This window comes from Eptesicus fuscus, chromosome 7 (assembly GCF_027574615.1).
Source record: "Eptesicus fuscus isolate TK198812 chromosome 7, DD_ASM_mEF_20220401, whole genome shotgun sequence".
Taxonomy (NCBI): Eukaryota; Metazoa; Chordata; class Mammalia; order Chiroptera; family Vespertilionidae; genus Eptesicus; species Eptesicus fuscus.
This window is the reverse complement of record NC_072479.1, coordinates 5,946,574-5,963,460: the sequence shown is the minus strand read 5'-3', so window position 1 is coordinate 5,963,460 and position 16,887 is coordinate 5,946,574. Positions and strand designations below refer to the sequence as shown.

Here is a 16,887-nt window from a genome sequence, read left to right as displayed (position 1 = left end):
TTGTACATATGTTTGCTTATTTAAAAAATTTTCTTTTTATTGCTATTTAGAGAGAGAGGAAGGGAGAGGGGAAGAGAGAGAAACATTGATCTGCTGCCTCTTGCATGCCTCTTACCAGGGATAGAGCCTGTTACCCAGGCATGTGCCCTGACTGGGAATTGAACTGGCAACCTTTCAGTCCATGGGAGGATGCCCAACCAATTGAGCCACACTGACCAGCAGATATAAACTTTTTCATACTCTCTTTTCTCCTCATACAAAATGATTTTTTAAAGTAGCAATAGACCCAACTGGTTTGGCTCAGTGGTTGAGCATCAATGAATCGGGAGGTCATGGTTCGAATCCTGATCAGGGCACGTGTCCGGGTTGTGGGCTTCATCCCCAGTGGGGGGAGTGCAGGAGGCAGCCAGTTTTCTTTCATTGACATTTCTGTCTTTTCCTAATGCCTTCCTCTCTGAAATCAATAAAAATATATTAAAAAGAAAAACGCAGCAATAGGAGTACTATTCTAGTCCTAGCCAGTTTTGCTCAGTGGATAGAGCATCAATCAACCTGAGGACTAAAGGATCCCAGGTTTGATTCTGGTCAAGGGCAAATACCTCGGTTGCAGGCTTGATCCCTGCCCTGGATAAGACGTGTACCGGAGGCAACCAATCGATGTATCTCTCTAACTTGGATTTCTCTCTCTCTCTCTCTCTCTCTCTCTCTCTCTCTCTCTCTCTCTCTCCCTTCCTCCCTCCCTTTCCACTTCCTCCCCCTCCCGTCCACTGTCTCTACAAATCGATTGAAAAAATCTCAGGTGAAGATTAACAACAACAAAAAATAGGAGTGCTGTTCTTGTACTTTAGTGATGGGCAACCTTTTGAGCTTGATGTGTCAGACTTGGCCAAAAAACAGCATAACTCGGGTAGTGTGTCACTTTGAGGAAAAAACATTATTTCGCAAATGTTTCATTCTCAGGAGCAGCAAATGTTTCATCCTCGGCATGCGGCCGCTGCCGCGTGTCATCAGAAATGGCTACGCGTGTCAGTGCTGACACGCGTGTCATAGATTCGCCATCACTGTTGTACTTGCTCATTTTTCTGATAATACCGTGGACATTCACTCATGCCTGTAAATGCGAATTTACTTCTTTTAACAGTTGTGTAGTGTTCTTGGCATTGGGGAACCATAGTTGTCCCCCCATTTATAATTGACTAGTGGCCCAGTGCACAAACTCCTGCACATTGAAAGGAAATTAATTAGAAGAAATATTTTAATATTGCTATTTGTCCTTTCTCTATAATAGAAGTGTCAACCAAATTCATGATAGACAATCACAGTTGAAAACACACACATGCTATTGGTGCCGCGAGAGCTTTATCTGGATCGTGCATGTGCTAGTCAACTTAGCATAGATATAGAACAAACATGCTTAATTAGGCCTACTTTCTGATTTAGCTAAAATTTTTCTAGCCCAGTGAAGCGCCCCAACTTCTATTTCAGGTAATTGTCAGCAATACGGCAGTAAATATCAACAAGAAGCAGATTATTATTATAGATCACGCAGGGAGAACAAAGAGTGAAATATTTAACTGTAGCAGTGTTTGACTATATTCTGCGCAGTGAGAAAACCTGAAGTTCTTTTCAAGGTCCACCATTTCTTCTTAAAACACATGTGGCCTTAAGAATTTTTGAATGGGGAAATTCCATGTGTACTTATGTACATTGTCAGCAGTATATGAATACAAAGCTATTTTCTTTTTTTAAATTTTATTTTTAAATTACAGTTTACATTCAACAATGTTTTATATTAATTTCTGTTGTATAGCATAATGGTTAGACAGTCATACTTTACATAGTGATCTCAATATTTTTAGTATCCACCTGGCACTATACATAGTTATGCAATATTAATTACTATATTCTCTATCTGTATTTCACATCCCCATCACTATTTTGTAACTACCAATTTGTAGTTCTTAATCCTTTCACTTTTTTTTTTTTTTACCCAGCCCTCCACCCCTTTTCCCTTCTGTCTGTTCTTTGTATTTATGAACCTGTTTTAATTTTGTTCATTTTTTTGTTCTTTAGATTTCACATATAAGCGAGATCATGTGGTATTTGAAAGTATTTTCTTAACAGTAAAATTTATGAGTGTCTTAATGTCCAAGAAATAGATTAACCAATTTACTTGAATATTTAATTTACTTCAGTAGAGTTTTATATAGGAATCATTATTCTCAAAATATTTCAGATTTTGCTTGAAATCACTTATGAACATTGTCTTATTACTTGCATGTGGTCTGACATGAAGTCCTAACAGCCATTTTTTTCTGCTGATTGTGGGAGATTTCACCATTTCTTTTAGATCTTGGACTTGTGCAACAAACAACAACAAAATTTCTTGAATTTTGAATATTACACTCAGTGTAGAAAAGTGCTTATAAGAGAAACTTGGAGCCCTGGATGGTGTGGCTCACTTGGTTGAGCGTTGTCTAGTGCACTGAGAGGTTGCGATGTCAATTCCCGGTCAGGGTGCATGCCCGAGTTGGGATAGAGATATCCCCAGTAGAGGGTGTGCAGGATGCAGGTAGTCGATCTCTCTCAAATCAATAAAAACATTAAAAAAATAAAACAGTAACCTGGAAAATGATATCTACTGAGGGGGCATCAGCGTTAATATAGTCTTTACTATTTTTATTTTTTATTTAAAATATATTTTACTGATTTTTTTACAGAGAGGAAGGGAGAGGGATAGAGTCAGAAACATCGATGAGAGAGAAACATCGATCAGCTGCCTCATGCAAATCCCCTGCTGGGGATGTGTCCGCAACCAAGGCACATGCCCTTGACCGGAGTCGAACCTGGGACCCTTCAGTCCGCAGCCCGATGCTCTATCCACTGAGCCAACCCGGTTAGGGCAGTCTTTACTGTTTTTTTTAAAAATAAGTTTTTATTGATTTTTTACAGAGAGAGGAAGGGGGAGAGAGAGATAAAAACATTGGTGGGCTACTTCCTGCACAACTTTCACCAGGGATCAATCCCGCAACCCAGGCATGTGCTCTGACTGACAATCCAACTGGCAATCTGTTGGTGCATGGGATGACCCTCAACCTACTGACCCATATCAGCTGGGCTAGTCTTTACTATTTAAATAACTTTTTTGGCTTGGCCAGTGATGCTCAGTGGTTAAGCGTCAACCTAGGAACCAGGTGGTCATAGTTTGATTCCCAGTCAGGGCACATGCCTGGGTTGCGACCTAGATCTCAAGTGGGTAACATGCAGGAGGAAGCTGATCAATGATTCTCTGTCATCATTGATGTTTCTATTTCTTTCTCCCTCTCATTTCCTCTCTGAAATTAAAAATATATATGTATTAACTTTTTTGTTTTTGGGTGGAGGGTATCTATTTGAATTTGATTTAAATGTCAATGTAATGTGAGTCTATTACTTTACTATTATTTTGTAGGATTTCATCTTAATCCTATATAATAAAAGGCTAATGGGCAAATCATCCCATTGGCAGAATGACTGGTCGCCATGACCTGCACTGACCACCAGGGGGCAGACACTCAATGCAGGAGCTGCCTTGTGGTGGTCAGTGTGCTCCCACAGGAGCGCTAAGGATGTCCATTGGGAGCGGGCCTAAGCCGTCAGTCAGATATCCCCCAAGGGCTCCTGGACTGTGAGAGGGCCCAGGCTGGCTGAGGGACCCCCCCCCCCCCCCGAGTGCATGAATTTTGTGCACCAGCCTCTAGTCATATTATAACTTAACTAGAGATCCAGTGCACGGATTTGTGCAATAGTGAGGTCCCTCAGCCTGGCCTGCGCATTCTTGCAATCCGGGGACCCCTGGGGGGGATGTAGTAGTGCATGAAGTGGCAGGCGGCTGGGAAGGAGCCGGGCTGGGCACCACACTGATCCCGCTCATCCCAGTCCCACTGCACCTGCCTCCGCTGCCACTCGGTAGTGCATTGCCACGGTGATAGGAGAGGCTCACGCTGCCGCAGCTGCGCTCACCAGCTGTGAGCCCAGTATCTGCCACCCAGCGGTCAGCTGTGTGGTGCTCCTGCTGTGGTAGCGCACTGACTACCAGGGTACAGCTCCTGTGTTGAGCATGTGCCCCCTGGTGGTCAGTGCGCATCACAGCGACCAGTCATTCAAGTCTTTCGATTGCTTAGGCTTTTATATATATACATTAGGAGCCCAGTGCACAAATTTGTGCACCTTGAAAGAAGCTGTGGGCCGCAAGGCTGCCGTGGGCATAGGGGCAGGTCTCGGCCGTGCCCCTGCCTGGCCCCTCCTGCAGTGGCCCCTGTCTGCTGCCAGCCCCGCTCCTGCCACTGCCACTCCCACGCGCTGGCCCTGCTCGCACCTGCTGATGATGCGGAACAATTGGGGCCGGTGGCATCAGTGGGTGCAAGTGGCAGCTACTTTCCTGATCCCCCCTGAGGAGCAGAGGGAGGTGGAGAGGCCCTCAGGGGCGTTCAGGACCGGCACCGGCAGCGGGTGCGAGTGGCGGCTCTGGCACCGGCAGCGGGTGCCAGAGGGGCTGGTGCCGGCAGCAGGTGCAAGCGCCTGGCAGGACTGCGGCGTGCGGGAGCCAAGAATTTTCAGTAACCACCAGATGACAGCCACTGGTGCCCTGCTTTGTTCACCTGCTACACCATCCCACTGTGGCCAACGCCTGCCATGTTCCACGCTCTGCTGACGCCTGCCATGTTCCTTCCGCGTGTGCCCCCTGGTGATCAGTACACATCATAGTGACCAGTTATTCTGCTGTTTGGTCTATTTGCATATTAGCCTTTTATTATATAGGATAGGATTACTAATTTAATAGTAATCCTGCACATATATATGGTTTTATTTTTATTTTTACTTTTACATGAATGCTTCAATATATTTATAGGACAGAGACTGATCCCTTTTCCCAAAAACGTTTGTCAGTCTCTGTCCTATAAATATATTTAGGCCTTACAGGTCATATGGTCTGTCTCAACTACTTATCCTGAGGTAGCCATAGACAGTGAGTGCTTGTTCTGTGAAACTTAATTTACAAAAACTGGTGTGGGCTGTCCTTGGCTACACAGGATTTGTCAGTGGCTTGTTGAAATGGGCATGGGAGAGTTTAAGACCTCCTCTTTGTAATAGAATTTTTGTCTGGGCAGTACAGTTTTTTGCACTGGTTCACATAGGGATACAGTCTGAGTGTCTGTACGAACTTTGCTATATAAGTGATTGATCCCAGGCTTTTCTTTTTAAACAGCAGTATAGTACATATTTGAGTATTTCGACTCTGAATTTTTTTTTTACTGTAAACATTTAACTTTACTGGTTATATGTTGTTACTTTTTTGGAATTATTCTGATTAACTTACTTTATATTTTTGGTTTATTTGATTTATTAAAGATTTAGAGCAAAATAGAGGGAAGGTAAACCTGCTAAACCAGTCGTTGTTGACAGATTTGACAGTGTATTTTGCATAAATGATTTTTTTGAACCTGAAATAAAATACCTGATTATGGCTTACAAAGCAATCATGCTGAAGTTCTTATTTAAATATCTTTTAGACATGAAGAAGAGCATCGTCGTCGTGAGGAAGAAATGATTCGACACAGAGAACAGGAGGAACTGAGGCGACAGCAAGAGGGCTTTAAGCCAAATTATATGGAAAATGTAAGTAAAATACTAGTTAATTAAAATTACTTTTTGTTGTCAGGGGGTTATGTATGTTGAGAATTCTTTAGGTATTGGTTTATATATTAATATATTTTTTAATCTTTCTGAATTTTTCAAGCTTTTGTGTGTTACATGATTTTTTTTAAACCTTTCAGGTAGAAAATTAAAATTAGTTTCTGACGGTAATATTCATGTTTTATGAAATATATGTTAATTTTTCTTCAGTTTTACCTTATTTTTAAAAAAATACGTTACTTAATTAGAAATCTTTATAAATCCATCTCCACTTGATTGATTGTCATCATTTAATAATAATACAAATTCTTTACTCTGTAACATTTTAGATATTGTAAAAGTAGATTCGCATGTGTTCATCACCCAAACGTAATAGTTACCAACACCCGGCTGATCTTTTTCTTCATCTTCAAGTATACCTTCTTTCCCCAATTATTTTGTATAAAATTCCCAACTTCAAATGATTTTACTCATCCGTATTTTAATACGTATTTCGAAATGATAAGGACTTGAGACTATGTTTTTAATTGATTTTTAGAGAGAGAGAAACAGCAATTGGTTGTTTCCAATATGGGCCCTGGCTGTGCATCGAACCTGGCAGATGACCCTCCAACCAACTGAGCCACCTGGCCAGGGCAGGACTCTTTTTGAAATTATCTTTATGTTTTAAAAATTGTTGATTCTTTTTTTAAAAATAAGTTTTTATTGAATTTTGAGAGAGAGAGAGGAAGGGAGAAGGATAGAGAGATAGAAACATTGATAAAAGAGAAACATCATTGATCTGGCTGTCTCTTGCACACCCCCTACTGGAGATCGAGCCCACAAACTTGGAATGTGCCCTGACCAGGAATCAAACCTGTGACCTCTTGGTTTATGGGTCTGTGCTCAACCACTGAACCACACTGGTAGGGCAACAAATTGTCAATTCTTTAATATACTAACTAGTAAAGAGGGAATATGCTAATTGATCCTATGCTGTCTCAAAGTTGGTGGAGCCCACAGCCACTAAGGAGGGAATATGCTAATTGACTGCCCCGCCCTCAAAGATGGCGGTGCCCACAGCCACAAGATGGTGGCGCCTAGTACCCTCAGCCCCCCAGCTGCCCAGGGCCGCCCAAGGCTCAAGTAACCAGCGCTGGCCGAGTCTTGTGCTGTCAGCTGTGGCAGCAGCAGAGGTGTGATGGGGCGTCGCCTTCCCCTGATCGCCAGGTCGCCTCCTGCCCTGAGGGCTCCCGGACTGTGAGAGGGGGCAGGCCGGGCTGAGGGACCCCCCCTCCAGTGCATGAATTTTCATTCACTGGGCCTCTAGTTAACTAATAAACGCCTCAATTTGCCCAGGCCTTTAAGGGTTTTTTGTTTTTTTTTTAGACAATTGGTTTCTTCAAATTGTCTGATAAATCATTTTAGTTCATAGGTTTTTCTCTCATTTTTAAGTTTTTCCTTTTTTTTTAAAATCCTCACTGGAGGATATATTTATTGATTTGAGAGAGAGAGAGAGAGAATAAAACATCAGTTGTCTCTCTTACGTACCCGTACGGGGGATTGAATTTGAAGTCTAGGTATGTGCCCTGTTCGAAATGAAGTCTGAGGCCTTTTTGGTGTATGGGTCTACGCTCCAACCAACAGAGCCATCCAGCTGGGGCATTTTTTCCGAGTGTTATTGTATACATTATCTCATATCGTGAATTTTGTTGAATGTTTTGTTGCAGTGTGTTTAACAAGTTTCTTTTTTTCTGAATTTCTCATAAAGTGGAGTTAATTCAAAAGATATGATCTGACTCAGGTGGTTATTTTGGGGAGGCAAAATGCTAGGGCAAACAAGGATACCTTAAATATGTTAAAATTCACAAGTTCTTAATGATAAGTAACAGCATCTCATTGTTTACATTATATGAATGCCAGCTTAATTCATTCTGAAAAATATTTACTACTATATTTTTCTCTAGCTATTTAAAAGCCATGGTTCTTTAATAAGTTTTTGAAGCTGAAAGTATTCGTCATTGTTGCCCTTTTTTCTGACCTTCTTTGTTCCTGTTTTTTCTGACCCCTGAACATTTTTATTTATTTTTTTTAATGTTTTTATTTTATTTTATTGAGAGAGAGATATATATATAGAGAGAATCGATTTGAGAAAGAAACAGTGATTGCTTGTCTCCCATATGCACCCCTACCGGTGATCAAACCCGCAGCTACCTACCCGTGTGTGTGTGTGCCCTGACTGGGAATCAAACCAGTGACCTTCTGATGCATTTGATGATGCTCAACTGAGCCATACCAGCCAGGGCTATCCCTAGAACATTTTTCAACTTTCTTATTTGAAAGAATGTTCACACTGTAAAATAAGTCCTAACTTGTATAGCAGTAAGAAATTTTCATCTTCACTCCCATGAAGTAAATATTATTTGAAAATTATGCGTCATTTAAATTCAGTTAAAATTTTTTTTATTTATAAGTCATATGAGCTTAGCTGGAGTGGCTCAGTTGGTTGAACATCATCCCGTTCACCAAATGGTTGCCGGTTCGATTCCTGCTCAGGGCACGTAATTGGGTTGGGAGGTTCAATCCCTAGTCAGGGAATGTATGGAAGGCAACCGATCCATGTTTCTCTCTCACATCGATGTTTCTCCCTCTCCCTTTCTCTCTCTCAAATCAATAAAATAATATCCAAGGGTAAAAAAAAAATCTCTAAGATGTATCAATGATTTAATTTATTTTTAAATTTATCACCAAATTAGAAGAGTTAAGATTTTTTAAGCATTGTAAATAGTTTTTGAATAATTTCTAACATTTTTCAATTCTATTTTTCTCTTTGAGTGCATATTTTAAACTGTTTTAGATTTCTTTGATTGTTATATTTGAATATAAACCTGTTGGATTTATCAATGTGAAGGTATTTCTGATGTTATAAAAGAAAGTAGAATTTAAATTTTCAGGCCCATATTTTGAAAACTAGTTGCTAGTGTTTTTCTTTTCAAATATAGTCAAGATGTAAACCTTTTCTTGGGAAAATTTTATTTGATTTCACTGAGGATTAGAAAATTCTTCCTAGTCCTTTTATGTATCTGAACATTTCTTTTACTAAAGTGCTTGGTGGAATTTACATTCTTAATATTTTTCTGGCATAAACTTTACATCCTTGGAGAAAACATGTAGCTATTTGTGATAATGTGATATACATAAATCATTTAGGTTTGTAGAAGGAAATGATTAAAACATACTAGTATCCTGCTGTTAAGCTTGATTAAGTTTACCATCACAAACTTCATTGCAGACTATTTGAAATCTTTTCAGTTTACAAAACACCAGTGTTTTAATATGCTCATTGTCATTTACTGTAAGTATGTTTAATGGACAGCTCATTTTAATTTTATTTTTCCATTAAAAAACTACTTGGAAATGTTGCTACAATTTAACACTGAAATACTACGTAGCCTTATTTTTAATTTAAAAACATTTGTATGTTTACAATGCATTTTATTTATCATCTTTTTAAAAAAATATATATTTTATTGATTTTTTTACAGAGAGGAAGGGAGAGGGATAGAGAGCTAGAAACATCGACCAGCTGCCTCCTGCACACCCCCTACCGGGGATGTGCCCGCAACCAATGTACATGCCCTTGACCGGAATTGAACCTGGGACCTTTCAGTCCGCAGTCCGACGCTCTATCCACCGAGCCAAACCGGTTTCGGCTATTTATCATCTTTTTTAAAAAATTGGTTTTAGAGAGAGAGGGGAAAGGAGAGACATCACTTTGTTATACTTATTTGTTGCATTCATTGGTTGTTTCTTATATGTGCCCTGGCCAGGGTCGAACCCTACAGCCTAGATGTATCTGGATGATGCTTTAAACAACTGAGTTAGCTGGCCAGGGCCTAAAATGCATTTTATTGGTGGGCAAAAGTTTATAAATATTTAATGAATTTTGTGAATAAAAAAATTGGATTTTTACTCACGTTGGATTTATATTGGCATTTGAAAAATAGATTATTTACTGCTCCACTCTACTGCAGAGCTAAGAATAGTGTTTACATTTTTAAAGGGTTGATGAGTGGTGGGAAAAAGGAATATTAGAGAGTATTTGTTACCACAAAACCCAAAATACTTTTACTCTTTGACCCCTTAACAGAAAAAGTTTGCTGACTCCTGGGCAGGACTGTTGATTTTCCTTTTTTTTTTTTTTTTTTAATTAGTACTCTTGTTAAGCCTCAAAGTTTTCTAAATTGTTAATTTTGTTGAAGAGGAACCATATTTAAAATAGCGTGTAACAATGAATTAAATCTTTGGGTGAAGATAATCTTTGTTCTATTTTTAGATCTCTTGAGATTAGAAATTATGAGCAGACACAATTGCTGTCAATTTTGTTTAATTCCTAACTTCCTGATACTTGTTACTGTACACTAATCAAGTACTAAAGAAATATTAACAAAAGCTCTGTAGGTCTTGACTATTTTTATGTTAATGGAGAAAACATTGAGGCAATTGTTTCAGTTATTTTATATTTACTTTGAAAACTGCCTTTGGAAAAATTGTTAAAAATTTTAATGTTTGTTTTTGTTCTTAAAAGCCTTGAAAATTAGGCCTTCTTATGTGCTTTCTCTTTTTCACTGTTCAGTTTAAAGGAATCAAATGGTAAGTGTTCAGCTCACCCACATATTAAGAGTAAAGTAGATTTACTTGTTTTAAGATGCTACCTCTGATTTCTTGCTAATTTTTCTCTTAGAAGTGTTCCAGAACAACTAATAGGATCGGCTTTGAAGTATAAAATAAATACTGATTTTCTTATTTTATGTCTTTTAATAATTCTTTGTAAAAAATGGGACAAAAGATGAGGGAAAACATGTATCATGCTTGGCCATGCTTTTTTTTGTTAGCCTTTAACTTTATCATGATTTTATGGTGTACATGTAAATATATTTTTCAAAGTTTCAAGGCTATGTCAGTACTTCATCATTTAGATGTTGTCATTTTTATTTCATATCTTATTTCTCCTTAAAGAAAGTCAAGCTCTATGATAAAAGCTCTAGCAATTATAAATTAAACATGTTATTTTTCCACTTCTGTAGCATAATGTATTTTTGACTACCATAATAATGCATATATTTTTATGCTATGCCTTCATTACATTTACTTTTTATTGTAGTGTAGAATGTATTTGAACCATATTTTAGATATTATTTACGAGGTTCAAATTTTCTACTTAGCACAGTTTTGTAGCTTTTGGACATATCACAAGAGGTTATTCTATTAACAGTAGGAATTTATGAAATTGTCTTGCGATTGTCTTCATGTTAGTTTGCTCCACTTACTGTTGATTACATTAGTGCAAACAATATACTACATTGTCCCAGCCTTTATTTGTGGATTCAGTTTGGGTTGGAGTAAAGGGGACATTTTAATTAGATTTTTAAAGAATGTAGTTTCTAGAGTAAACTTTGTTTTCTTGGGAAAATGGTAATCTCATAAAAATTTTTAAATGTCATTCTAGCTATAATAGTTTTAAAATACTTTGTTTAGGAAAATTGGGTGCTAATTTGTTAAAAGTATACTCTGATAAGATATTTATGTTTGTTTTTTATTGAAGAATAGGTCTTCATGTTTGATTCAAAATATATATGTGAATTGATATTGAAGAGTTTTTATTCCTATTTGAATAGGTGGGAATAGATGGGAATATGTCCATAGTATATGAACAAATGTGCATAATTAACCTGAAAATGAATGTATATTATATGCTATGGCAATAATTTGACCCAATCATGTTTCTTTGTCAGTGGCTATTCCATTATAGCTCCAGAGATTATTAAATAGTGAGATCAAAAGCATTGAGGAGATGTGACCAAGAGGCCAGAGGTATAATGTCTCTTCCATGACATTTTCAACTAATACATATACAGGGAGCTTTGTAAAAATATGGGTCCTTAGGTCTCCAACCTATAAATTTATTTGTGTTTTGGTTTCAGGCCAAATTTGAACACTGTTTCTGGAACAGTTTTATTGGAACACAGCCTTGTTTATATTTTGTTTATGGCTGCTTTGCCTCAATGTGGCAGAGAATTGTCTAGTTGAGACACAATCGTATGCAACTATATCAAGACTCTATGACCTGCAAAACCTGAAATATTTACTATCTGGACATTAACCAGAAAAGTTTGTGAATTAAAATGGAAATGTATTAATTTATATGTTCTTTTCCAGTGTATTTAGAAGGCTTATTGAGCAGAGCACCTCATATCTTAGACCCAAAGTTCCTGAAGAATCCAAATTAGTACCAGAAGGTTCATTGATAGTCATGGTTATACAAGTCAGAGTAAATTTATGGGAAGAACTGATAAAGCATTGCTGCACTACAGCCGATAGAGTTTTTATCTTTTTTTTTTTAGTTAGTAGAGACATAAAACATTATTTTTGTTTGTGTGTGTGTGTGTTTTTTTTTTTAATCCTCACCTGAGGATGTTTTTATTGCGTAGATAGAGATAAACATTGATGTGAAAAGATTAACATCAATTGGTTGCCTTCTGTACAAGCCTGGACCCGGGATCTAAAATTCAATCTAGGTATATGCCCTGACTGGGAATCAAGCCCTGCATGGGACAACGCTTTAACCGACTGAGCAAACTGCCCAGGGTGCATTGTTCTTGATCAGATGTTATTTCTTCTTCACCAGTATTGCCATATTTAGCTTGTTGTTTAGTCAGCCACTTCTTTATGTCACTCTCTTTTTTCTGCTTCTTGAGTGGGTATTCTGTCTCTTATTAACCCTTGATTATAACCAAAATTCTCCTGATGTGCCATGTACTAAACTCAAAACAGACACTTCAGCCAATAATAAAATTTTATTACTAATTGCTAGCAGAGAGAGCTGATATCTATTGAGTAGGTACAAATGAGTATGTGCAAATACATTTTCTGAAAAGGTTTGTGAATTTTTGAGGGCGGGGGGAAGAAGTTGCCATTTTGTGGTTTCCTCTTTTTTTAATATTTAGCCCCTCTAAGAGATTTGATTGTATTGCAGTAGAATATTGGTTTTTTGGAAGTCTAAACATCTTAAGCTTTCGAGCAATTGTGAATATCTCACAAGGATTTTTATAGTCTCCATTATTCTATGGAAATCACTGAAGAACTATTTGCTTTAGGGTTTAGTGTTATATTTAGATGTGACCTGCTTTAGTATAATGGCAGCCAATTTCCGATGGTTTGGACATGATGCTGAAAATCAAATTGGATAATAATAGTTATATTGCAGTGGTCTAAAATATAATGCTCTAGTTATGATAGTTTTTAAAACGTTATTCATTACAAAATTGATTTCCTACAATGAACTAAGAACTGCACATTTGGGATGCTACATTATTGGAACTTGACTTAAACTTTTATAGTCACAAAAACAAAGATAGATGTTTATAATGGTTACATATACACTTGGAAGTGTTCTATAGGATTTTTACAATTTGGGATATTTGAGCTGAAGATATATGTTAATTTGAACAAACTTGAAATCTTTGAACACTTATCAAAAGGATTATTTAATAGTTTTAATAATCCATCATAAGCAGGGGCAACAAAATTTCATTCAAACGGGGAGAAGTGAATATGGGTACTGTTATGGTTATAGTGTGTGTGTGTCTGTGTGTGTGTGTGTGTGTGTGTGTGTGTGTGTTTAATATCTGATTAAAGGTTTTCTGAATAAGTCCAGATGAAAATGATTACTGAGTCCTTTACACCCTGCATACACACTATCAGAGGACACTTGATTGAATTAAATTATTTCTGTGTCATACTAGATGATTCAGATACTTCTTTTTGTCTTACTTTCCATTAGAGTTTCAGAGAGGCTTATAATCGGGAAAAATTTTCAGTATCTTTTTTCCTTCTGGAGGAAAAGTATATACTCAGTGCATATATAACCTCTTCTGACTACTCAACCCAGCTGTGATCCTTTATCATTGTTAATATGGTTTCCATTACCTATCACCTTGCTTTCTAACTATTTTCTGACTTTGCTGTCCACTAATTGAACTCTAAATTTTTTCGGGTCAGGAGACTTTTTCATATTGTAGTCACATAGATATGAGCTGAGAGAATTAAGTAGTTGCTTGATGTCTGATTTTTTTTTTTTAATCCTTACCTAAGGATGTGTTTATTGGTTTTAGAGAGATAGGGAGAGAGAGAAAGAGAAACATCAGTATGAGAAAGAAACATCGATTGGTTGCCTCCTGTACGTGCTATGATTGAGGATTGAACCTGTAAATTTATTTTTGTATGGGATGACACTCCAGCCAACTGAGCCACCAGCTGGGGTTGGTGTCTGGTGTTGGTGTGTGATGTTTCACATGCCAGTGCAGTTCAATCACATGGTTTTCAGTGTTCTTTATGGGCTACCGTACTTTCTTACAGATGTTAACATCAGTATTTTTGAAAAATAGGTGGCATTGAGCCGCCACTATTTTTCTAGACTTCATAATGAAATAACATAATGAAGAGTGAATTTTAAACAGTTAAATGACCACAATTTTTGTGTACTTGGTTTTCAGTATACCTAATATTTCAATATGCTGTTTCCAATTGATTATCCCTTCAGAGCATTAGACTTACAGGAAGACTTGGAGGTTTCCATTTAGTACAGTAGAGGATACAGAGGGGATTTCAGAGTATTTTAGGTGCGGATACCTCTGTAGAGCAAGCATATCAAACCGCGAGTTGGATATGCTTGCTAGAGTATGAGAGAGAGATAGTTAAGAAGTTTAGAGAATTTACAGGCTCTCTATTAGGGAATGCCTGGTGTGTTGAGCATTCTCAGCATTTTGTCAAAATTATTTTCGGTTTATTTTTTGTTCATAAATGACATGATTGGTTTATTATTCCACTGTGTTGTAGGTATAGCCCATATCTTTTCATTTGAAATGATAAGTTCTAATCTTAACTTGGTTCAAAATGATAAGATCTTTTAGTGACACCTTTTTTTGAGGGGTCAGAGAAGAGAGTGTATATTGTCATATAGTTTTCAACTGAAGCAAACACGTTTTTATAATATCTAGTATATGTAATATGAATAATAAGAATTTTAATTATTAAATAGTTTGAATTAATAGCAAAACATTTTATTTAACCTGTTAGTGCTGCCTTGTTACTTCTTGATATAATATTTAGAGCCTCTTTACATTTTTTATATAATTACACAAGGTGATTATATAAAAAAATTTTTAGGCCAATCATTATCTAGTATCTTCTGTACTTCATATGGAAGGCAGTAAGCTCTGGTAGTATCACTTGAAATGGCAGAATTTTATACCAGATCTAACAAGATAGATATGATTGTCAGTGTCCATGTGTAGTTATTAACTAAATTACTAGTGATGTAGGGGAATTTGGGTTTGTAAGCATGCTCTGCTGATGAAATGTATTTGTTTCTGCTTAAGATTTCAATTAAAAGTACATAGGTAAATTTGCCTATTCGTCTTATGATATCCTGCATATATTGTATACTATGTTTTTAATTCTTCTTTCTGGTTGTAAGTTTCTCAAAAGTAACTACTGCTTAAATAATTAAAAATTACTACATATTGAATCTGTTGCTTTGAGTTATCTACTTAGGAAAAATGTATACTTTGACAGAATTTCAAAGCTTCAGTAGACTAAGATAATTTCCTTAATTTCTAGTATTACAAACAGAAAAAGATACTATCTATTAAGTGTGTATTTAATTTTTCACACATTGGAACACATAGGCTTTGTTTGCTTCTTCTACTGCTTTCTTCTGCTTGTGGGACCAAGTTGGAATAGCTTCTTGTGCAGTTTATATTTGTTTTTTGGCTTAATCTTTCATACTTTAATCTGGCTAGTCATGGTAGTAGTTTTGGTTTTGATAAGGAAGTGTACTGGGTAAGGGGTTATGGGTAAAAAAATGTAACTAGTATCATTATGTGAACTTTGATATGATACTATATTAAAAGTATTGTGTTTTTAGAGTAGCTGTGAGATCGTTATTGTTGATTTCTTTAAGAATTTGAGATAAAATAAATTTGAAGAGTAATTAAATTCTAATTAATTTCAGTTTTTAAAAGCACCTCTTCAGAGAGTTTGCCATGACAATTGAAAATGATAATCTTGAAAATGTTCCTGAGTTATATAAATTAAAAATAAATTCTCAGCTGAATATAAATTTAATTGTTTTGATGCATTCTGGATTATATGTTATTATATTTAATTCATGTTTAGTTATAAAGCTACCCTGTGTATTATAAAAAGTGGCATTTAATTTTGCTACATAGTCAGTTGAATTTGACAGTGACATTAGAATAATCTGTTTACTCAATTACTTGAACCAGACAAAAAATACATTGTCGAGTAAATGTAGTTTAAGAGGAGGTATATATCTTTTGATTAATGAATACAATGAGCTAAGAATAAGTTCCCCTTCTTACATTTGTTGTTCCCTCTATTTCTGATATGAAATTTAACAAATATTATTTTGTGACTAATACTTGTGATATAAAGTAAGATAACTGCAAAAACATTTTTAAAGTGTTTTTTTTTTTTTTAAAGATAGACTTTTTAAAAGTATTTTTAAGTTCAGAACAAAATTGAGCAAAAGGTATAGAACATTTTCATGTGGCTCCTTCTCTCACATACACATAGACTCCATTATTAAATTCCCACAGTACAGAGTGGTACATTTGTTGTAATTGACACATCCTCGTCACCCAAAGTTTATTGTTTACATTAGGGTTCATGGTTTGTGTTGCACCATCTCTGGGTTCGAACAAATGTATAATGTCATGGATACACCATTATAGTATCACACAAAGGAGTTTCACTGCCCTAAAGTTTTCTATGTTCCACCTGTTCATCTGCCCTCTTTCCCCCATTTCCCCAACATCCGGCAAACAGTTTCTCCATAGTTTTGCCTTTTCCAGAATGTCATATAGTTGGAATCATAGTAGCCTTTTGATATTTGCTTCTTATTAATATTCATTCAAGTTCCTCTGTGTGTTTTCGTGACTTGATACCTCATTTATTTTTAGTACTAAATAATATTCCTTTGTCTGGATGCACCACAATGTGTTTGTTTATCCATTCACCTACTGCAGGACATTTTAGTTGCTTCCAAGTTTTGACCATTATAAATAAGGCTGCAATAAACATCTGTGCAGGTTTTTGCATAGACATAAATTTTCAACTCCTTTGAGTAAATACCAAGGAGTGTGATTG

General features: G+C 36.6%; 1 protein-coding gene across 2 annotated transcripts in view; it reads left to right on the top strand.

The window, feature by feature from the left end:
- PSPC1 (paraspeckle component 1) overlaps nucleotides 1-16,887 on the top strand; it is a 124,906-nt gene that overhangs the window by 63,898 nt on the left and 44,121 nt on the right. For both annotated transcript variants that reach the window (XM_054718721.1, XM_054718720.1), the window contains exon 6: nucleotides 5,553-5,658. In XM_054718721.1, coding sequence (XP_054574696.1) covers nucleotides 5,553-5,658 — 106 coding nt within the window. The remainder of the gene's footprint in view (nucleotides 1-5,552; nucleotides 5,659-16,887) is intronic.